The 22,633-nt window shown below is 59.7% G+C and overlaps 1 protein-coding gene across 3 annotated transcripts; it reads left to right on the forward strand.

Moving 5' to 3' along the window:
• Nucleotides 1-3,102: 3,102 nt before the first annotated feature.
• KCNC4 (potassium voltage-gated channel, Shaw-related subfamily, member 4) lies at nucleotides 3,103-21,484 on the forward strand. 3 transcript variants are annotated; one of them, XM_003642720.6, is made up of 5 exons: nucleotides 3,103-3,424; nucleotides 4,283-5,029; nucleotides 9,203-10,139; nucleotides 11,530-11,715; nucleotides 20,528-21,484. In XM_003642720.6, the coding sequence occupies exons 2-5, from the start codon at nucleotides 4,379-4,381 to the stop codon at nucleotides 20,587-20,589; spliced, it is 1,836 nt and encodes a 611-aa protein (XP_003642768.1). In that variant the 5' UTR covers nucleotides 3,103-3,424; nucleotides 4,283-4,378; the 3' UTR covers nucleotides 20,590-21,484. The 3 variants fall into 3 exon arrangements, with proteins under 3 accessions (XP_003642768.1, XP_004934926.1, XP_040508840.1); XM_004934869.5 differs by lacking the exon at nucleotides 20,528-21,484 and adding an exon at nucleotides 15,515-16,100; XM_040652906.2 differs by lacking the exons at nucleotides 3,103-3,424; nucleotides 20,528-21,484 and adding an exon at nucleotides 15,515-16,100 and having other exon boundaries at nucleotides 4,166-5,029.
• Nucleotides 21,485-22,633: the final 1,149 nt, after the last annotated feature.

Below are 22,633 nucleotides of genomic sequence, written 5' to 3' on the forward strand. Positions count from 1 at the left end.
TTATCCTCTCTGAGCCCCTTCTGTGCCCCATTGCAGCTCAGTCGGGGTGCAGCCCCAGAAGTGCTGTGGAGGTGACCTTCCATCCTGGGCCAGCTCAACCCGCACCGGCTGGATGGGGCGCATGGACTGGTAACACATCTGCTCCTCTGGCCGTGCCCTGCTGATGTGCTGCTGGCTCAGTCGGAGCACTGGGGGTACTGGGAAGCTGGAGGAGGTTTGGGGATCTCCAGGGATTTCAGCTGCTGGGTATGGGATCAGTATTGAGCCCTTTGGGAAGCAGGGCTGCCTCTCCCATCCCATCCTTGCAGCTCTCTTTCCTGGTTCAGCCCTGGAGAGCACAGGGAGAGCTGAAAGATGGGGGGGAGCACAGGAGCTGTGCAGCAGTGTGGGTGCCGTGGGGACAGTTGGCTGCCGTGACTGCACTCACAGTGAGTGTGAGGTGGCATCGCAGAGGGGTCGGACAGCTTTGCTGAGTGCTCCCAGAGATGAGGGGATGGTGCGTGGGGGTCCTACAGGAGCAGGGCACGTCCTGCAGGATGAGGGTTGGGACGACGGGATCCGGAGGGCAGCTCTATGGGAGCAGGGATGGGGATGATCCCAGCTGCCCCACAGCCACCCCCAGTGAGGGATGTGGGGTTATGGGTGCAGCCCCCCCCCAAATCTCGGGGTGATGCTGGAGGTCCTGCAGTACCCCTCCAGGCTGCTGTGCCGAGTGCAGGAAGCGGCTCAGTCCTCGGATGCTGTGCTGCTGCCTCATCCTCGGCCCACAGCATGGGGTGGGGGGGAGAGCTTTGATTTCTCCCCTTCCCCCTCCCAGCAGAGGTGTGGGTGCTGTCTACAAAAGCACGCTCAGCAGGGAACCCGAAGTGCCGCAGATGCTGGGGTGCCTTTGGGATGGCAGCTGCAGCACAGGGTGGGAAAGCTGCTGCCATAGGAATGCCCCAGGCCAGGAGGGGGACTTCTTTGCCCCCTGGAGGAATCCCAGTGCTGAGAATGGGTCTGGGAGGGCACTTAACCCCCCCCCTGCTGCTGTGGGTGCTCTGTGCAATGCAGGTGCATGGAAAAAGAACCACAAGGCGCGATTCTGTGCAGGGCTGGGGACAAAACCAACCTGTGATGGGGAGGCACAGAGCGGGGTCGGATGGACAGGTGGGATATGGGGGGGGGGGGGGGGGCGATTTGTGGGTGTCCCACCTCCCTGCAGCCCTGGAGAATGAGGTGCAGATGCTGCTGTGAGGCTGAGGGGTTACCCCGAGCCTTCCCGTTGGGCAACTGAGGCACTGCGCACAGCCAGCAGCTCCAGATGGAGGCGATGGGAGCATCCTCGCTGCCGACCCCCCCCTCCAGCCCGACCTCCTGCAGCCCCCCGAGCTGCTTCTGCCGAGCAAATATCTGCGCCAGATGGAGCCGCCTGGCCGGCATTCCTGCCGGGTGGGACCCACGAGGTGGCACTGTGTGACAGCGACGCGGACATCATCGGATCACAGCATGGGAAGGGACCTCACAGCCCCCCCAGCCCCGGGGCTGAGTCCCACCCCAAGCACGAAGAGGGGAGGGCGCAGCCCCCGGAGCGGCTGCAGGTTGCTGAGGTCGATGTGTTTTTGGTCATAGATCCCAATGGTGAAGGATGAGCGTGGTCTGTCTGTCTGTCTGTCCCCAAAGCAGAATCACCTCTCCCTAATTTGGGATGAACTTCACCTTCCTCCCCTGTTTCTCTGCGGACGCTGAGTGCTCCCAGCATCTCCCCATCCTCTCCTTCAGGACACGCAGCCCTCTGAGCTCCCTCCAGCCCTTGTGCTGGTCAGGGTGTGGGGATGTGCCCTATGGGGCCGTGGGCCTGCAGGGCGGCAGAGCAGAGCCCACCAGGTGAACCCGGGGCCTCCATTCCTCACCCCTGCACCCCTCCCAGCCTGGAGGTGGTCCTCCACGTGGTGCTGCTCTTCGCTCTATCCCTCACCCAGACGTCATCTGAGAAGCCTTTAACCCCACAGCAGGGACGAGGGAGGTCCCTGCAGAAGCGACTCCATCCAGCTCCAAAAAGGACCATCTCCATCACGCTCTTCCTCTTCTCTCTCTCTTTCTTCCTTTCTCTTTCCCCTCCTCTCTCTCTCTCTTTTTTTTTCCCCTGGACATTAAAAATCTGAAGGCATATTTACAGAGCTGCCAGCTTTGGGCGGGTGCTGTTGGCTAAAAGCTCCTTCCCTCCCCTGGATCCAACCCATTTATCTGCCTGGCCACCCCCTCCCACGCGGGGAGCACGGCGATCCCTTGGGATGAGAGTGGCCGTATAAAATATGAGCATCAGGTCGCAGCATTCCTTCTTCCTGGCCAAACTCGCATTACTGCTGATGAGGAGCTGAGCAGCACTGCCTGCCCGGTGATGCAAGGCTCGATTTTTCCAGCACAGCTCTCCCTTGGGCTCTGCGCTCCCCCCGCTGGTGCAGCCCCGGGTGCTTTGGGTGTGGAGCTGTGCCAACCTCCACCCGCTCAGGACCGGCCCTGGAAGCTGTGGGGTCGCAGCTACGGTTGGAGTGGGGCTTTTTGGGGGTAAGGTTTTAAGCGTGGTGGCGATGCCCAATGTGGCTTTTGGGTGGATGGAGCGTTTGTGTGCCCCCTCCCCCCCTGACCCCCAGCCAAAGTGCGTAGCACTGCAGGGACAGAGCTGTGCAGGGGGTGAGATGGGAGCCGGGACCCCGTTGGGACCCTCTGCAGAGTGGGGAAGTGCTGGTGGAGTGGGGCAGCGTCCCCCACTTGTGGTCACCTCGTTGTGCACTGAGGATGCTGTTACTCAGGTGCTGACCCCCATCTCAGCCCTTCACCCCCACCACTGTGCCCACGTCAGACTCTGACCCTACCTGTGACCCCAAAGCCCCCACCTGCATCCCCCGGTGCCACTGCTGGAGTAAACAGCTCAGGCAGCTCCGGGTCCCTGGGGGTCTTCGCCTTGGTGACAGGTTCGTCCCTTTCTCCTCCTCCCCAGCCTCAGGAGATGGGGCTGAGCTTCACCGGCCCCCGAGGGGGTGGAAGAGCCCCCCCAGGGAGGGGCTTTGGGGGGAGGGGGTGGTCGGTGCCCTGCGATACCCGCGAGCACGGCTCCGGGGAGGGGAGGCATTTCCTGCAGAAGGCGAAGCGGGGATGCTCGGGGAGGGGTGGTCGTGGGAGGGGAGGAGGGCCGGGTCTGCCTGCGCTGCCCCGCTCCCCCCTCAGCCACCGGCCCGCACCCGGGGTCGCTCTCTCCTGACCTGAGGGACTGCGAGCCAGGGAGGGATGGGATCTGCTCGAGCCTCTGCCAAGAGCTGGCTTCAGATCCGCAGGCGGCTCCGGGCTGCATTTCCCCTCCGGAGCGAAGCGGAGCTGGGGTGCCCGGGGTTGACTGCTCGCTGACACTGAGCCCCCCCCCCCGCGCCTCGCTGCACGCGGGGAGGTGAGCTGGGGGCCGGGGGGCTGAGATGGGGGGAGTGGAAGGGACGGACGGATGGGTGTGATGGGGCGATGGAGGGAGGGATGCGGGGATGCAGGAGCGTGCCGGGGAGGGATGGAAGGATGGAGGGATGGAGGGCAGCGGCCGGAGATGCCTTGGGGGCGCTGGGGCGGGGGGGTCCTCAGCCCCGCGTCGGGGCGGCGCCGGCCCCTGAAACCCCTCCGCCCGCTGCCAGCCCTATAAAACCCCCCTGGGAGGCGGCGGCGGCGGCGGCGCTTCCCCGCTGAGCACCGGAGCAGCCCCCGCCGCTTCCAACCCCCCCCCCCGAACCGGGCCGGGCTGCAGCGCAACAGGGCCCTCCCGGGCCGTCCCCCCCCCCACCCCACGCTGCCACCGCCGCAGCCGCCTCGGGAGGGCCGGGGAGGGGGGAGAGCCTCCATCCCCCCCCCACCCCACCGCCGCCGCCGGGAAACGGGGGGTTGGGGGGAGGCGGAGGGAGCGCGGAGCGGGAGGGGCGGGCGGCGGGGCCCCCCCGGCAACCGGCGCTGCAGGTACCGGGGTTCGTCCCCTTCTCCCGGCCTCCTCCATCCCGGTCGAACCCCCCCCGGCCCTCCACCCGCAGCCTCCCCCCGCTCCGCCCGCCTCCACTTGTTGCTGCCCGCCGGGGCCGCGCTGGCTGCGGGCGGAGGGCGGATTTAATCCGGGGGGGTGGCTTGGGAGGAGGTGGAGGTTGCAGCCTCCCCTGCCGGCCCCCGGCAGCCAGCGGTGTCCGGCTCGGCTCCATCCCGCTCCCCTCGCCCGGCGCCGGGGCTGGCGGAGGCCGGAGCGAAGGCTGAGCCCCCCCCGTTCTGCCCTCCCCAGTCCCAGCGCTGCTCCCCTCGCCCGCCTCCGCCGACCCCCGGCTCCTCGCCCGGAGGAAGGGTGCGCGTAGAGCGCGTCTCCCGTCCACCGAAATCTATGATCAGCTCGGTGTGTGTCTCCTCCTACCGCGGACGCAAGTCGGGGAACAAACCACCTTCCAAAACATGCCTGAAGGAAGAGATGGGCAAAGGGGAAGACTCGGACAAGATCACCATCAACGTAGGGGGCACCCGGCATGAGACCTACAAAAGCACCCTACGGACTTTGCCGGGCACCCGCCTGGCCTGGCTCGCCGACCCCGATGCCCAGAGCAATTTTGACTTTGATGGTAAAAGCAACGAGTTCTTCTTCGACCGCCACCCCGGGATCTTCTCCTACGTCCTCAACTACTACCGGACCGGCAAGCTGCACTGCCCGGCCGACATCTGCGGGCCTCTGTTCGAGGAGGAGCTCACCTACTGGGGCATCGACGAGACCGACGTGGAGCCGTGCTGCTGGATGACGTACCGCCAGCACCGCGATGCTGAAGAGGCCCTGGATATCTTCGAGAGTCCTGAGCCCGGAGGAGGGGCCGGAGGAGAGGAGCCCGAAGAGGAAGGGGGGAGGGAGATGGCCCTTCAACGCCTGGGCATGGAGGACAGGGCGCCGGGGGCGGCGGGGGCTGCCGGAGGGGGCGGCTGCTGTCGGAATTGGCAGCCCAGGATGTGGGCGCTCTTTGAGGATCCCTATTCATCCAAGGCGGCAAGGGTAAGCTCCCACAGTGCGCTGGTGAGTGGGGTTGGGGCCGTGCCACAGGTGCGTCTCCATCTCCCCGTGTCCAAGAGCGGGATGGGCTCTTCGTTGCGCGTCGTGCTCCTGGCCTCCTGCCATCCCATGGGGACCTCCATTGGGTATCCCATTCCCGACCACCTCCCGTCCCGTGGGAAACCTCTTCCGTCATCTCTCCGTCCCTTCCCAATGCACCACGTGTGGGCTGAGGCTGGGGGTCCCCTTCACACCCTTGGGGGCTGCTGAGCACCTCCTGGCCTGGAGGTGTGGGACTGTCGGGGAGAGCCCTTGGCAGGGCTGAGCCCTGGCGCAGTTTCAGGGTGCTCTGGGACAGGCAGGGCTGCTTCCTCTTGCTCGTGTGCGTGCATACACCAAAACCCACCACGTAATGGGACTGCGCCATGGCGTGTGTGAGAGCAGGCAGGAGGTGCTGGGTAGGGAAATACCAAAACCGGGTCCTGAGGTAAATGGGACCCTTGCCTTTGTCTTCAGGGAGCTCATACCCCCCTTCAGGCCCCGGAAGGTGCCCCGTGCAGCCCTGCTGGTGCCCTGCACCCATGCCCCCCACTGTCACCACGTCGATGCAGCCCACGCGCAGCATACGGTCCCCATCAGCACGTGCGAGCACAGGCTCACAGCTGCGGCTCTCTCTCACACACACACACACACAGAGCCCTCTCAGAATCATAGGATCACAGCACGGCTGTGTTGGAAGGGATCTAAAAGATCACACAGCCCCAGCCCTGCTGTGGGCCGGGACCCCCCCAGGTCAGGCTGCCCAGGACCACCCATGGCCTCGTGCACTGCAGGGATGGGGCACTCACAGCTCCGGGCAGCAGTGCCACGGCCTCGGCCACATTGCAGAAGGCCCCCCCACATGTCAGCCACCATTTGCCCCCCGGTGAAGCCGTGTTGGCTGTTTCTGTCCTCTGTGTGCCTTAGTGGAGTTTCCAGAAGGATCTGCTCCATGACCTTGCAGGACACAGAGGTGATGCTGGCAGCCCTTCCCCACATCTTCCTTTATTCACCCTTCCCCTTTTCCAGTCCATGGGAGCTTTGCTGGGCTGCCACAACTTCTGCAGTGTGACAGAGAGTGGCTCAGCATTCATCCCCCTGTTCTCCCCCCAACCCTTCCATGCACCTCGTGTGGTCCCCGTGCGTATTTGGAATCCTTACACATCTGCAACCCCATCTCCAACAGTGGGTGTCTCCTCATGTTCCCAACCCCTGCCTTTGGGTTCTTTGGGCTCACAGCACAGCCTGGGCATTGCCTTCCAGTGAGCCTCCCCTCCCCACTGCTCTTAGATCATCCCCAAAGCCCACCGACCCCTGACACCTTCCCACCCCATTCCAGGGCCATCTGACCCCATCCATGCGCGCTCCCCCCACTGTACCCATGCCACACACACACACACACACACACACACACACACACGTGGGCATTTGGGAACGAAACGAATTCTGGATGCCTTTAGAGGTGCAAAAACCCATCAGTGGTAAGAAATCCTGGAGGCATTTCCCACCCACCAGCAGTGCACAGGGCAGGGGTCACTTTGTCAAGGAGCTGTTTGTGCAGCTAACATAGGAACAGCACACACACACACACACACACAGTATTGGGACAGCAGAGCTTTACTTGCTGCAGAAGGGGCACCCAACCCTCTCCCCATCCCGGGGGGCTCATTGCATCTGAGTGTTGAAAGGCCCCGAATTAAAAATAAAGAGCCACAGCCCCAAAATGATGGAGCAGAGCAGTTCAGTTGGGGTTTCTGTGCTCTGTGCTGAGCTGCTGCAGGAAAGGCATTTGCTAAACAGAAGCAGCAGGAGGGAGCCGGGCTGTGAGGTCTGACTGGGAGCTAATGGGATGGATGGAGCAGCACTGGGCTGTGCTGGGAGCTCCGTGCTCCCTTCCTTCTGCGCCCTCCGAGATAAGGGCTCAGCTCAGCACTGCTGCAGGGACGGCCAACTTGCAGGGTCGTATTTCCCATGCAGAGATATCGCCGTGGTTTTGCAATATGTGGGAGAACTGCTTCTGCAGAAGGGGCAACTGAAGTGCACCCGACCCAAGTGACAGCAGCCTGCCCAGTGCTCTCTTACTGCAGGGATCTGTCGCCAGTTCGGTGTCACTGCTGGGCACTGGGATGCTCGTGAGCATCTCCTTTGGTGCGACATTCACGGCTCCCCCTCCCAGCTGGGAGCAATGCAGTGGGATTTTTTAGCACTGCCCCATTCTGGGGTCCCCCCGCTCTTTGGCAGAGGGTCAGTGCTGGCTTTTGGGGTTTGGGGATGCAGAGCATCCCATGGCTGCTCTCCCCAATCCTGGCAGCAGGGGAAGGAGTGGAGCCCCTACACCCTGTGACAGCAGTGACTAAGAGGCTCAGGGGCTGAATTTCTCCACTCTTTGCTCCTCCTCACACCTGGAGCGGCCCCTGAGGCCCTGACTCAGTTGGTTTGTGGCTATTTCCATCTTCCTCTCCCTCCGCCATCTCTCTCCCAGCATCTGGTCAGATGCCATCCAAGTTCAGCATCGATCTCCACCGTCCCCCATTGGAAGCTGCTCAGGTTGTGGTTTTAGGACTGCTTCTAAACTCTGCTTACGTGCATCTCTTCCTTTTTTTCCCCCCTTTGCAGCACTGACCCTATGCCCATTGGGACCTCCAGGCTCATAGGGACCTCAGGCCCATAGGGACCCCCTGGAGGGAGATGGGTTTTTTGGGATCACCCATCCCAAGCTGCATCCAAGCACGGGGATCATCTGCAGGTTCTGGGGAACTCGTTTGGTGGGACTCGCAGTGCTGTGTCGGTGGTTGCTGTGTATAGACATGGATTTGATGCTATTTTTAAGACATTTTGGGGGGGGGGGGAAGAAAAGAGATTGGAGCAAAACAGAGGTTACAGCTGGGCTATCTCAGGTCAGGTCTTCAGCTGATAGCACACTGCAGCAGCACTGCTGAGTGGTGGTGGGGGGGCACTGCTTGGCACTGGCTGTGAACCTGACTTCTATTTTTAGAGGATGCTGTTGCTCCTGGGGCTGTCAGCTCTCACCTCCACGGCTCACACAGCAGCGCTGCTCCATTGCCTGAGTGGCTGCTCCTTGGGGGCAGTGCAGGGTCTCAACTGCAGTGCTGGGGGGGAAGGAGGCGTCTCAGCCCACCCCTGGGCCAGCATCCATCACTGGGGGGAGAATCACCTTCCAGAGGTTTCTCCGCTGATTTGGGTCTGTTTAAACTTCACACCTCACTTTGGGAGGGAGGGAGGGATGATGCCCTTCTCTATGCCAGACCCACGTGGGTTTGCCCCTGGGGACACCCCATGAGGATGCTCTCACATTACTGCCAATGCTGGGGCTTTTTTTTCCTCCAGCGTGACTCAGGGCTGTCTCCTCTGCTGATTCACTCCAGCCAACGACCCGGGCTGTTGCCTCCAGCAGCTCATGGTGCAGAATACAGCTGGGCAGGGGGGTTTGCAATGCCATGAGCCATGCAGTGGGAGCAGCAGATCGCATCCTGCCTGGCACAGGCAGCTGTGTTAGCAGCAAAGGGTGCTGGAGCGAGTTCTGCTCCCATGCCCAGTGCAGGCTCGCTCCAAACACAGGCTGAGGCAGGTCTGCCTTCATTCCCATCACTGTCACCTCCAGCACATCTCCAGCCACAGCTGGAACTCAGCACCCCTTCCCCAGTCCGGACCATTGGAGAAAGGTCCTGATGGCCTCAGGCTCTGAGGTTTGCTGGAAACTGATGGGAAATTGTAGAATCATGGAATCATAGAAGCATAGAATATCTCAAGTTGGAAGGGACTTAACGGGATCACTGAGTCCAACCCCTGGCTCCACACAGGCCCACCCATAAACCAAAACCTCCCCATTCTCCATCCTTGGTCTTGAGGAGGGTGGCAGCAGCACAGCTCCCAGAGCGTTCTGAGCCTCATTTTTATCACACGAGGACTTCTCCCATCCCTGCTGTTGCCATTTGCTTGCAGGGATGAGAAGAGATGTACCAAACTCAGGTGACACCAGAAGCATGCCTCGGGCTGCCCTGCAGTTATCAGCATGGTGCTCCATAACATCAGTGCTCTCCCCAGCCAGGTGACCCAAATCTTCCCATGCATCCCAAGGAAGCTCAGCTAACGGCTCGGCTAATTCTGCATTTGCAGGTAGTTGCTTTTGCCTCGCTCTTCTTTATCCTGGTCTCCATCACGACCTTCTGCCTGGAGACACACGAGGCCTTCAACATCAACGTCAACGTGACGGAGACCCTCGTGGTGGGCAACACCACGACGATCCTGCTGACGCACAAAGTGGAGACGGAGCCCATCCTCACCTACATCGAAGGGGTCTGCGTCCTCTGGTTCACCCTCGAGTTCCTGGTTCGCATCGTCTGCTGTCCAGATAAGCTTCTCTTCGTTAAGAACATGCTCAACATCATTGACTTTGTGGCCATCTTGCCCTTCTACCTGGAGGTAGGGCTTAGTGGCCTGTCCTCCAAAGCTGCCCGGGACGTGCTGGGTTTCCTACGAGTGGTTCGTTTCGTCCGGATCCTTCGGATCTTCAAGCTGACCCGGCACTTTGTGGGCCTCCGGGTGCTGGGCCACACGCTCCGGGCCAGCACCAACGAATTCCTTCTCCTCATCATCTTCCTGGCTTTGGGGGTCTTGATTTTTGCCACCATGATCTATTACGCCGAGCGGATCGGAGCCAAGACGTCTGACTCCAGCGGGAGCGACCCGACTCACTTTAAGAACATCCCCATCGGGTTCTGGTGGGCCGTGGTCACGATGACGACGCTGGGCTATGGTGATATGTACCCCAAGACCTGGTCGGGCATGGTGGTGGGGGCTCTGTGTGCGCTGGCCGGGGTGCTCACCATCGCCATGCCCGTGCCCGTCATTGTCAATAACTTTGGGATGTACTATTCGTTGGCCATGGCCAAGCAGAAGCTGCCAAAGAAGAAGAAAAAGCATATACCCCGTCCGGCCCCGATGGACTCCCCCACCTACTGCAAATCTGAGGAGAACTCCCCCCGCAACAGCACCCAGAGCGACACTTGCCCCTTGGCGGTAGAGGAAGGGGTGGCTGAGCGGAAGCGGTCAGGTGAGACCCCAAAGGTGGGGCAGAGGGAGGGGGAGACCTCTGGGAGCCCCCCAGGGCTGCAGCTCTGTTCCCATATGCTGCCGTGGGCTCGCTGGGTGCCGAGGTCTTGGCGCAGAGTGGGCTGGGACAGCTGGGTATGGGGAGTGGTGTTGGTGGTCTCCCACTAGAGCTGAGCACAGGGGAAGGGCCACATTCTGCTCTCCAAACACAGATCAAGTCACCTCGGTGTGATTCGGGGTGTCCCTGCCTGGTGTTCATCCTCCTTACCCTGACAGAGGTAAGGCCATTGACCCAACCCCTATAGACCACAGACCCAACTCTTGTAGACCGTCGTCCCCATCCCCATCTCACTTTGGCAGCGTCCCCGGGGTCAGTTTTCTTTTCCTTCCTCCCACTGTAAACCAGGGCATGCTTCACCAAGGCTGATAACTCCATGGATACTGCCTGGGGCCTGACCTCACTTTCCCATTCACCTCCTCTGAGATGTGCTCTCCCTGCATATTGAGCCCAGCGCTGCCCAGGCAGGAGCAAAATCAGCCTCCATACATTTGTGCTTTGGTCTCATGCACTGAGTTGAAGTTTGGGGCATTCCCAGTGCGTCCTCCTGGTTAGTAGAGGGGACGTCCCTGGCCCTGCATAGCCCAGCTATGGGCAGCATCACTTGGGCTGAGCTAGGGGAATGGTGGGCAGCCAGCCGTGGTGTCACTGCTTGCCACAGGGACTGCTTTGCCCTATTTCAGCTGCTTTCACAGCAGGGAAATAGGAGAGACCATGTGAGGGCTGCGTGCTGTCCCAGCATGGTGTTGGCCCTGAAGAACTTCACCTGAGGCGGCACAGGGAGGTCCCAATGCCTTCTATGGTGTTTCCTTTATAAATAGTTCTCCAAGTGCCCACACAGCCTATCTGCCCCAGGAGACCCCATAATGGGGAGCAGGAGAAGCCCTCAAGCCCATCCCTTCACCCCAGCACTGATTGAGGAACTCAGGACAGGTCCTCAGCATGCAGAGCATCTTCTCAGGTGGCAACCCAGAGTCAGGTGGTGTAAATCAGCACTTCCCCCCGCAACTCCTATTGCAGACGGTGTGAATTCAGAAGGGCAAATTCCCATCAGCTGTGGGGGTGGATTTCAAAGCCCCTGGGGGTGTTTCTCCCCTGGCTGGCCCTGCAGGGGATACAGCCCTCAGCAGAGGACAGAGTTGTTTGCTGCTTGGGGTTAAGATTTAGCGTGGTTCTGCTTCTCTGGTAGCTGTAGTTTAGCTTGGACGTGCCTGGGTTTTTGGGAGCTGCCTATGATTTGGTCGCAGGGGTCTGATGAGCCCCCCCTGGCCACTCCAAGCGCGTTGCCTTGCAGGTTCCTCCTGCTGATGGGTGTCTGCTGCCCTTCTTGCAGACTCCAAGCAGAACGGTGAGGCCAACGTGGTGCTGTCAGACGAGGAGCAGCCGCTGTCCCCATCCGACGAGGAGAAGCGGCCCATGCGGCGCTCCAGCACCCGGGACAAGAACAAGAAATCCTCCACGTGCTTCCTCCTGGCCACGGGTGACTTCTCCTGCACAGCAGATGGAGGCATCCAGAAAGGTGAGGTCAGCGCTGGTGCTGGGAGCTGTGGGTTGGGGACGAGGCTCCCTGCATCTGTTTGCGGCCGAGGTTCATCTCCATCTGCCTGCCTGGCTCTTCTCTGCTCCCTCCATCTCCAGGCCCTCTAAGTCCCCTCGTCTCTCTGTCTGTCCATCTGCTTCACCTCCATCCATCGTGTCTCTCCGTGGTAGCTCTTACCTTCTTGTTTTCTCTTCCCCTGTTTGCCACCATTTGGGATGTGGGACCCGCTGCTCATCACGCCGCCCTCCATGGGGACAGCCCCGTGTCTCTGCTCCCCTCACCCACCCATCTCAGGGCGCTGTGCCTCTCCTGAGGAGGTGGTGAGGTTGTGGCTGAAGAAGGTCGAAAGGTTTTATAGCAGGGAAGAAGAGCCTGTGGTCTTTTCTCTGTCCCTTCCCTCTCCTCCTCCGATGCCTTCTGGTGGCTCTGAGCGTGGGGAACCGTGCTGTGTCAACTGCTGCCTTGCCAAAAGCACGGGGTTGCCAGCAAGGCTGTCTCCTCCGGGTTTGGAAAGTGAGCTTTGGGAAGTGTTGGGGGAAAACTGTGGGGGAGACCAGCCAGGAAAACACAGAGCTCTTCTCCCAGTGACAAAGAGGCAGTTGTCTTCAGTTGGGTCCCTTCGCATCCCCTGCCCACCCGGAGCCATGGGACCCACCTGCACCATGCACTGCTGGTTTAGTCCTTAGGGCACGGCTCAGTTCTTTACTTGTGCAGTTTTCCTGCTCTCCTGTACGTCCGAGGGGGTGTGGGAGGATGCAGAGCTGCAGCACTGACCTACTTCTCTCTTCTCAGCACCGCTTAACCCCAGTTGGTCCCACTCCCTCACCCTGGTGCATGGATGCTGGGGCCTGGCAGGGAAAAGGCTGATGCTGTGCTTTGCAAGCCCTCAATTTGCTGCTTGGCAAAGAGGGAGGGTCTCATTTTGGGGGCTGTGACCCCCAGCCGTGGTGCTTTGCTCCATCCCACACCCCCTGGTGCCTTTTGCTCCCCGGGCTCCGGCAGCCCTGGAGCTGTGGGTTGGCATTTGGGGACGATGGCAGTTGTTATTGCATTAGCAGGAGCAAATTGGTTGCGTTCTCCTGGGAAATCAAGGATTCCCTTTGGTGTTCCCACACAACCTCCTCCCTTAAAAAGGAGGGGAAAAAATAAAAGCTGCGTTCGTCTTTGGGCAGCGGAGCATTATACAAATCTGTGCTCAAGGCTCTCAGTGCTTTGCCTGGAAGTACTGTTTTCTCTGAAGTTGGGCTCTTTCCTCACTGTTTGCTAAAGAGAAGAGGGGAGAGGTTTGGGTTCTGCCCTGGGGAGGACACTGGAAGGGATGGGGGAGGGTGGAGCCCCTGCTGCCTTCATCGCTGGGATATGCTCAGGTCAGGCAGCTCTTCAGCTGAGGAATTGCAGCCGGGACCCCTGGAAGCCAATGGAAGCTCGAACTGCAGAGGATGCAGTGCGGCTCTCGCTGGGCTCCCAAACAGCATGACTTGGGTCGGGATGGAAGGGACCTTAATGACCGCTTAGTTCCAAGAAATAAGGCCAGGAAATTAATACTGCTATCGTTTTCCTTGCGTGGTGGCAGTAAGAGTTCTTCGGAAGGGTGCCGTGGTGGGCTCCGGGTGCTTCTGCTGCCCTTTCTGCAGATATCAGAGTACTTTATTGCAACTGAAAACGCACATCTAGGTGGGTCGCTCACCCTCCCGAGGGCTCTGCTGGGCGGCGGCCCGGTGTGAGACCCTTTGGGAAGGGGAAACCTCAGTACTTGTACTATTGGGGACGGGCAGGTGGGGCTCTGGTTCAGGCCGATGTCTTCTACGGTGATATACCCCAATGCAGGGAGGGTCAGAGGTGGGCAGAGGGCAGAGCATCCTCCCGTGCTTGTGCCTGAGGGTGCTGGGAGCCGCAGAGCACCTCTTCCTGATTTATCTCCTGCTGAGGCTGTTTGTTCTGGTACTGGGATGCTGGCAGCTCTGCAAATTGAGATGAGCTTGGTTCGGAGCCCGGCTCACTGATGGCCATCTGTCAGATGCTGGGACAGGTACCCATGTCTGTACAAGCTGTGGGAATCGGGAGACGGGGCTGCTTCAGGAATATGCTGCGGATCTTGGCGGCCGCTACGGTTGGAGCACTGATGCCAACAGTTGGTTTCTTTGGGGGCAGCTCAAAGAGAAAAGCCCCCCTGCCCACCGCCCCTCAGATGGAACCAGAGTGCAGTGTGACACTTGCGTGGTGGCATTTGTCTCGTGTCCCTTTGGCTGCTTCCAGGGGGGTCACCTTCCTTCCTCCCTGCTGCTGGGGGTTGCTGCAGACCCCTTATCTCTCTCCAGCAATGCGTCCTGCTGGGACACAGATGCTGGCATGGCTCTGTCTTGGCAGCTGAGCACACGTCCTCTGCTTTCATGCAGGGATATGGAGGCAGGACGAGGCCAGCAGCAAGCAAGGTGGGTTAGGACGGTCTTGGAACAGCAGGGCAGAAACCAGAGCAGCCCTTCTAGAGAGGGCATAGGGGGAATGGCGTTAAACGGAGAGAATGGGATTTACCACCTTTAGCAGCACCCAGCATTGCAAAGCACCAGCGTGGCTGCCAGAGCCCAGTGCATCACGGCACTGCTTTCACTCTGCCTCTTGCTCTTAGGGCAGAGCCGTGCCTGGCATGTGGACCGAGTGCTCATGTGAGCATCCGCGGGTGATGCCTGGCTGGGAGGACACAGGGACAAACCCACGTTTGCACAGGGACATGAGTGTGATGTGTGCAAGCAGCAGGCGGGCACCAGGCTGCTGGTACATGCACACGTGTTGCTGGGCTCTGCTGCCTGCTCGCATTACCCCATCCCCATCTGCTGCTGGCTCAAAGCATGTGTGAGCGTGCACGTGCACCGCGAGGATTCGCATCATGGGGTGCACGGGACTGCTGGCTCCTGGGGTGCACGCTGCTCCTTGGCAACAAATGTGTTTTGAAAGCAATCCCGGTGACCTCAGTTAGCACCTGCACGGCTTGCTGGGAGAGCAGCTCCTCAACCAAAGTGCACTGGTGGCAATTAGCAGAGCATGGCCCTTGGTTTCTTGGCGGCAGCTGCCTGGCCTGCAGCTTGGTGGAAGCCACAGCGGCCTTCAGGGCTGGGGCAAATAACACAGCTCGGGGCTCACGTGGGACCCCTTAACCAGGACTGCTGTTTGGACATCGGTCCCATTTTCAGTGCATATGCTTGGTTTTTTTTCCCCCAAGAAAGTGTTGCTTTTGACCTGGGGAACATCTGGCTGTTGCTTTTCCATCTGAGCCCAAGCAGTTTCTGGCTTCTGGGGGGGTATGCGAAGGGCTCCCACGCTTACAGAAATGGGAATGTTTGCTCTTCAGTGCAATCGCTCACGGAAAATCCGGAGCGTTTCTACCTGCTCCTCTGCATACAGAAAGGTGTCAGCAGCAGCTTGCTGCTCAGCAATCCGGAGCTGGGGAATAACTCCTTCCAAATCCCACATCTGTTTGAGTTCCGCTGCTTTCCCCAATCGCTTCAGCCCCCAAACTCCCCACACTCATCCCTCATTCAGAGCCCGGGCCCAGCAGTGGGGTGACGCGGTGCCCCACCACCAGCACAGCTCCACGCTGCGGGGCACCCCCTGGACAAGGGGTGGCTGTGGGGTGCAGGGTGGGGGGAGAGGGCTCAGCGGGCTCTTAGAGGCTGCAAGGAGTAGCACTGCTCATCCTGCATCTTTTGGGGAGGGGGCTTAGCGTTCAGGTGTGGGGCTGAATGCGGCTCTAACCTCACCTCTGTCCCTTTTCTTCACAAAGGCTATGGAAAATCCCGGAGCCTAAGCAGCATAGATGGTGTGGCAGGACCTGCGGGGGGGTTGGCTCCCCTCGCCTCGCGCTACAGCTCTCCCTGCTCCCCCGTCCCCTCCATCCTCTAAGCACCGCCCGGATCCTGCTTTGTGTGTCGGCCCCGTGTCTCTCTGTCCCCCCATCCCTGTGATGCTGAGTCCCCAGCGGTGCCCAGGATGTCCCCATCACCGAGAAATGGGCCCTGACCTGCAGCCCAGCCCTGCTCCCCTGCCTGCAGATAGGACCCCCCGACGTCTCCATGCACCTCATCCTGTCGTGTCCGTGCATTTGGGACAGTCCCCGTGGGGGTGGGAGGGCTGAGCAGTGTTTTTCACCCCCTGGAAACCTCGCTGGTCCCCACCGCTTTGGGCTGAGGACGTGTTGTCCCTTCCCGTGGCCCCTTTGCATTTGGGCTGGGAACGCAAGAAGGATGCATTGACTCATCGAATTACATATCGTTGTGCTGGAAATGGCTGAGTTCATCTCATTTTAGGGCTCCTTTTCAAACAGCCTCCAATTTCTGGAGGCATCAGATGAATAAATCTCTGTTCCCTGCCCGGCAGCAGTTCCCCTCTTGTTTGGTGCTTTTCTGTGCCTAACGCTGCTTCTCTGCTTGTGTCTGCTTCTCTGTCTGACTTGGGGTGGTCTCAGGGAGGGATGGGGCTTTTGCCACCTCAATGTCGGCCCCCTGCAGGTGGGGGGAGAGGGGGATAAAAGGGGGGACGTGGGTGGATGGTCTGGGAAGAGCTGGGAGGTGTGGGGAGGGGGATGTGGGGAAAGGGGCAGCTGGGAAAGCTGCTGCTGAGCAGTGGGGAGTGGGAGAGGTGGGTGTGATGGGAGAGCTGGTGGTGCCCCCGTGGGCAGGGAGTGCTCTGCTGGGATGGGTTTGGGTGTGGGGCACAGCGTCCCATGGGGTGGGTGCGGGATGGGGCTCACGTCATCCCCTCCTGTGGGGGTGAGGTCCCTGTGCATCTTAGCGCATCCTCCCCTCGGAGCACTCTACATTTGGAGCAGGAGGAGCTGAGATGCCCTCAGTCCGCGCAAGGCACAAGGTGACCCTCCGTGCTTCCCGTGGGCTCAGAATCATTCATGATTTAGCCAAGGTCGTGCGCTGGCGTTGGGGATGAGCCGAGCAGAGCCGGCAGCACTGCGTGGTACAGAAAGGCTCCGGGTTTGGGGGAGGCACTGCGAGCAGAGGATTAACCCCAGCAGCCACAGGTTCGGTGTGGCAAACCCTCGGCGCACCGCAGTGTTGATCCCTGGTTTCCTGTTAGAGCCAACGTGGAGCCGCGCTCGGCAATTTTTAGCCTCGGCGTTATGCAACTCAGTGGAAGGCATGACTAATGTGCAAAAGCTCCTCTAAAACAACAGGGCCCCGAATGGGAGACAGAGGCATTTCTGTGGGAGGCACCAAACTGGTGAAAAACCTACAGCATCTTCGCTCTCCTCCCCCCCTCCTCCCCATCCCCCCTTCCTCTGAATAGCAGTTTGGGGGCAGTGGGGTGTTGGGATTTTCGGGTGAGGTCCCGCTGGGTTTTGGGGGTGAGAGAGCAGGGGTTAATCCCACTGCTAAGAATATAAGAGGAGCTGTGCTGGATCAGGAGAGCAGAGCGCTAAATGGCTCTGCAGCCTGGAGTCTTATCACAAACAGTGGCCAAAATTGGCTGCCTGGAGAATAGGATAAGAATAGAGCGAGCGAATACGATACTTCCCCCGAATATCCTCCCAGCCACTTGTCTATGTTTAGGGATCTGGAGAGGAGCGCGCGTTCCGGCTTGGCTGAAACGCACCAGGAGAAAGCAAGGTGGTTTGATTTGTTCTTGACGAAGGGGATCGATTGACAGCAGGATGGGCTGCCTCTGCCCCGCTCCAAAAATGGGGTTCAAAAGCTCAGCAGTGTGCAGTGGTTGAGCTGCTGTGGTGGTTGAGCTGCAGAGGTTGGACTGCAGTGGTTGAGCTGCAGTGATGGTTGAGCTGCAGTGACTGAGATGCATTGGCTGAGCTGCAGCGATGGTTGAGCTGCAACGATTGAACTGCAGTAGTTGAGCTGCAGTGGTTGAGCTGCGGTGATGGTTGAGCTGCAGTGATTGAGCTGCAGTGGTGGTTGAGATGCAGTGGCTGAGATGCAGTGGTTGAGCTTCAGTGGTGGTTGAGCTGCAGTCATTGAACTGCAGTAGTTGAGCTGCAACGATGGTGCCATGACTGAGCTGCAGTGATGGTTGAGATGCATTGGTTGAGATGCAGTGGTTGAGATGCAGTGGTTAAGCTTTAGTGATGGTTGAGCTGCAGTCATTGAGCTGCAGTCATTGAACTGCAGTAGTTGAGCTGCAATGATGGTGCCGTGACTGAGCTGCAGTGATGGTTGAGCTGCAGTGGTCGAGCAGCAGAGGTTACCTGCAGAGGTTAAACTGCAGTGGTTGAGCTGCAGTGATGGCTGAGCTGCAATGGTTGAGCTGCAGTGGCTGAGCTTGCTGTTGCCCCGCTGGCCCTAAAGGCAGAGCTGTGTGCTGTCCTGCTCAGCTGCTGGGGACCGCCTCGTCCCAGCGGGACGCTGTGCTCTGTGTGCCACATCCCTGTGTGCAGCGCAGCGCCGGGGAGAGCTGCGCCCTGTGCTCCTCTCCCCATCCCAGCTGCAGGTGCTGCTCCATGGCAGGATGGGCTTAGGGATGCCCCCCACCTGCAGAGCTCCATGCTGCGCTCTGTGTCCCTGCGCCCATCTGTCTGGCTGTCTGCTGAGGCTGACAGCACTTTGCAAGCAGCTCATCCTCGGGAGGTGGGGGGGCTTTGGAGCAGTGCCCCCATCAACCCCCCATCTGCCTCTCTCGCTCCCAGGGCCTCGGATGGCCGTCCTGTGTTGCAGCAGGAGCCCGGGTTGCGTGCAGAGTATTAATTGTTATTGCTGCAACAACTGCTCTGTTTCTCAGGAGATGCCCGAAAGAGCCGAGAAAATAGAAAGGTCTGTCAGGCAGCGGGGCAGGAGGTGAAGATGTCAGGAGAGTAATTGCTCTGCCCAGAAGCAGCCTGTTTCTGACTTCCCCCGACTGCCAGGAAAAATCCTCCGTGCTTATGTGATGACAATAAAACGAGAGCAAAAAAAAAGCAGCCGTAGCCTTTGCCCGCGCTGACGAGGAACGCAGAGAGCAGAGGCAGATGCAAAATAAGATGCAGCTGAGCTTAAAAATAGTGCCTCCCTCTCCCACCTCCCAGTCCGGTGCTCCGCTCCTCTGCTCGGGCAGTGCTTCTGATTGGAGCTGATTGAGGTTCACCCCAACCTCTGCGGTGCTGGGTGAGGATTGGGGTCCTCTGCCCCTCTGCAAATCCCCCCCGTTGCGGCAGAGAGAAGAAAAGCATCCTATGGAGAGCTGTGGGTCGGACCCAAATGCTTTCTGGGGTGGTCGGGGATCCACGTGGCTCCGTCCCATTGCAGCCCAGTGCTGCCCACCCCTCCATGGGATTGGGTCGGATGCTCCACCTGCACATCCTCTTGTCCTCAAACAGACCTCAGAACATAAATGAAATAGGAAAACCACCTGCAGCATTAGGGTAGGACCTCCCCAAACGCTGTGCTGGGGTGGGAGGCGGAGGCAGAGATGGGGCTGTCCGGGGAGATCCATTAGGAGGAAAGTGGGTTTTTTGGGGGAGGACCTGGCTGCTCCTCCTGCAAACCAAAGGGGTTTTGGGGCCGCGTCTCAGCTGGGGAGGGCTGATTCACATCGGAGCCATCGGGTAGGGATGGGTGCAGACAGGAGGGCAGTTTTCTGGCAGTGGCTTTGGCTGGGGACGGCGATTAAACAAGATTCTTATCTGTTGTCATTTATTTGTAGTCGCAGCGTTCTTTCCAGGGCTGGTGAGCTGCTTCCCAAGGCTCTCCCGGGGGGGATGCGGGCAGCAGGTCTGAGCTCACGCATGCGATGGCTCTGAGCAGGGAGGAGGAGGAGGAGATGGGAGTTAAAAGCTGGGTTGTGTCCCTGCGAAATCGATAGAGCTGCTGGGGATGCTCCAGCTGGCCCAGGGACCCACAGAGAGCTTCCAAAGCGGGAGCAGCCACGGATTGCAGCAGCTGCATCCCACCCATAGTTCTGCACGGGGATGAAGGAGGATGCCCAAAGCAGCCCATCATTGGGGACACGCTGCCCTGGTTGTTATGGGCTGTAATCCCCCAGCATTTTGCTGGGATGTGGCATTGAGAAGATGCTGCACGTGGAGAGCCCGACCCGCAGCAGCAGAGGATGGGACTTTTCCTTTGGGGAAGCCAAATTTTGGAGCTGCAGGGGGTGAAAGGAGCCATGAGAGCCCAGCGTTGGGTTCTGCAGCAATATTGCTGGGAGGAAAGGGCAGCCCTGTGCTTATCGGGAGGATCGGAGCTGTCTCCCTGCCTGACGGCCCCTGGAAACCTGGCACACGGGTATGGGCGGTGTTGTGACTCAGAGCTCCAATCAATGTTAATGAATTCAATGATAACGAATGAGAAAGAGAGAGAGAGAGAGAGAGAGAGAAATAAAGCACTGCAGGATATTAATGCACTCAGCTTGGCTTTGGGACATCTGGCTAGGGGTTGGTTTGGAGTCTTTGGTCACAATTCCTGGAGGATGCAGTGAGGATGATGATCTCCCTCTGCTCTTTGCTCTTTAACCTCCACTCCAGTACGGGTGGAGAACCAAGGAGGAGCCAAGGAGTTCCCCACATCCCCATCCTTATGTCTGTTTCTCCATAGTTCTCCCCCCATTTCCCAAATCTCCACCTTGGCTGAGTGTCTCTGGGCCCATTGAAAGGCACTTTTAAAAGTAGTTTTCTCAGTTTATTGATGGAACAGCTGTGCTTTCTCCCTCTAGAGAAGGCTGCATCCCTTTGCACTACGCTTTCTGCACCCTATGAAGCGTTGGTCCCCGTGGAGCTCAGTGTCTCTCTCCCTCTCTTTCCCCTCAAACAGCTGATGGAAGCCGTGCCCAGCGCTCTGTTTAATACCTCTGTCTTTCATTGCAGACACCTGCCAAGACGTCCTCTCTTCCAGTTACCCCCAGGGTGAGGTGGTCACCTTCTCCTGAGCCCCAGCTGGATGCAGGCAGCACCCCAGCGAGGGACGCGTGCCCCGAGGGATGCTCTCCCTGAAGCTGAGGGATGTTTGCCCAAAGGGATGCATTCCCTGAGGCCCAGGGATGCTATCCCGTGGCTCAAGGATCCTCTCCCTGAGGCTGAGTGATGCATTCCCCTAAAGATGCTCTCCCCATGGCCAAGGGACGCTCTGCCCAAGGGAGATGCTGTCACCGGTGCCAAGGGATGCTCTCCCCAACCCCGAGGGATGCTCTGCCCTAGGCTGAGGGATGCATTCTCCCAGGGGTGCTCTCCCTGAGGCCAAGAGATGCTCTCCCAGTGAGCTTTGCCTGCCCCACGCAGCGACCCAAAGCTCTGGCTGCCATCCCCATGGCTGGAGAAATGGGATTTGGCAGCCGATTCCCCTGCTGAAGAGGGGCAGTGGGGGGCTCCCTGCCTGCTGCCAGCCGCGCCGTGCTCTGCCCCATCCTCTGCCCCTGCTTTTGGACACGTGCCCCAGCCGCTGCCATCCCGCTGATGTGACCCAGCTGGAGCCCCACCAGCTGCTCACCCCTCACTCCTGCACAGTGCCCCATCCACGCTCTGACCACCTCCATCGCCAAACTGGGGCTCTCCTCCGCGCTGGGTGCCACACATGGGGTGCTGCGCCATCACGGGGTGGGCTGGGGGGGGGTTGGGGATGGGAAGCAATAGCAGATGGGGACGGGTGCCGAGGTGGGGTGAACCCGGCTGGCCCGAAAGGGTCGGTGTCTTTCTAATGCTGTTCCATATCTCTGTGATGAAGGCAATACTACTCCCATTTCCTCTGTCCTGTACGCATGCCTCTCCCTGTCCAGCCGCACTAGAGTTTGAATAAAGACATCCGTGAGCTGAGTCAGCTCCCACAGCCCCTGCCTTGGCGTGTCCCTCCTTGCCCAAGGATCGCGGTCCCAGCGGCCATGCTGCCCTCACATTGGATCAGAGCCCTCTTGGAAAGCTCACGTTGGTTGCAACATCCACACCATCTTCATTTGGTGGAGGGACGCACTGCAGAGCTGACCAAAGCATTGCCTCTCCCTGCTCTGAGCAGCAAAGCTGAACTGATCAGCAGTAAAGCCGTAGCGGTGCCATCATTAGGTTTCAGAGTGAACGCCGCATGGAGGTGAAGGGGTGCAGCTCTCCAGGCTGCACGGGCAGAATGCAGCATGAGGCTGACTCACACGTGGGAATCACACACCTTTCAGATCTGAACGGCTCCAGAGGTGGGTCAGAGGCTCTGAACCAGCTGGCTGCAGCACGAGCCCTCATAGAGCCAGAGAGCACAGCTTGGCTGCTGCAACGAGCGGGGGAGGCTCAGCTGAAGCCCCGAGAATACGCTGTTCTGTGTTTTTTCCTCCACTGATAACCCACCCAGGGGCATGAAGCCTTCTATTCAGGGCTGCGGAGGGAGAAGGGGAAGGTTAAAACCGGGGGTGGGACGACCAAAGAGCTGCCACAAAGCTGAAAGGGAAGAAAGCAGCCACAAGTGTGAGCAATCAGTGGCTGATGGCCAAGCGGCAATTACAGCAGAGCCTGCCTCCCAGCCTGGGAGAGAGCCATCGGTGAGCACAATGCTGCTGAGCAGCTGCTGTGTCCCTGAGGATGCTGCACGCCGTGGTCGGGCTGGGATCGATGCTGAGCACTCGGGTTGTCCGCCCAGGGCTGTTCATTCAGGTGATGCTGGGCAGCTGCATCCCCCCGAGCTGCACCCACGTGGTATGTGGGGAGCAGCCCTGCAGTGCGCAGGCGTGGGTCCTTTAGGGAGGTGGGTTTGGAAAGGGGTGGCCGTGGGGTGGCTGGAGATGTCCCTGGGCAGCAGAAGGTCCCTGCTCCTCCACCCTGGTGGAAGCTCTTCCCATCACTGGGCTGTAGCACACTTTGCAACCTGTTTCTCACTGACCCTAGGGCAAAAGTGGATCAGGAGGATCCCCCCTTTGGCCCTGGAGGTCAGCAGTTCCCCCGGGATGGCCTCAGGCTGCTGGGTTAGGAAGGCTCTGGATTTTCAATTTGCCTCTGAAA

This window comes from Gallus gallus, chromosome 26 (genome assembly GCF_016699485.2).
Source record: "Gallus gallus isolate bGalGal1 chromosome 26, bGalGal1.mat.broiler.GRCg7b, whole genome shotgun sequence".
Lineage (NCBI taxonomy): Eukaryota > Metazoa > Chordata > Aves > Galliformes > Phasianidae > Gallus > Gallus gallus.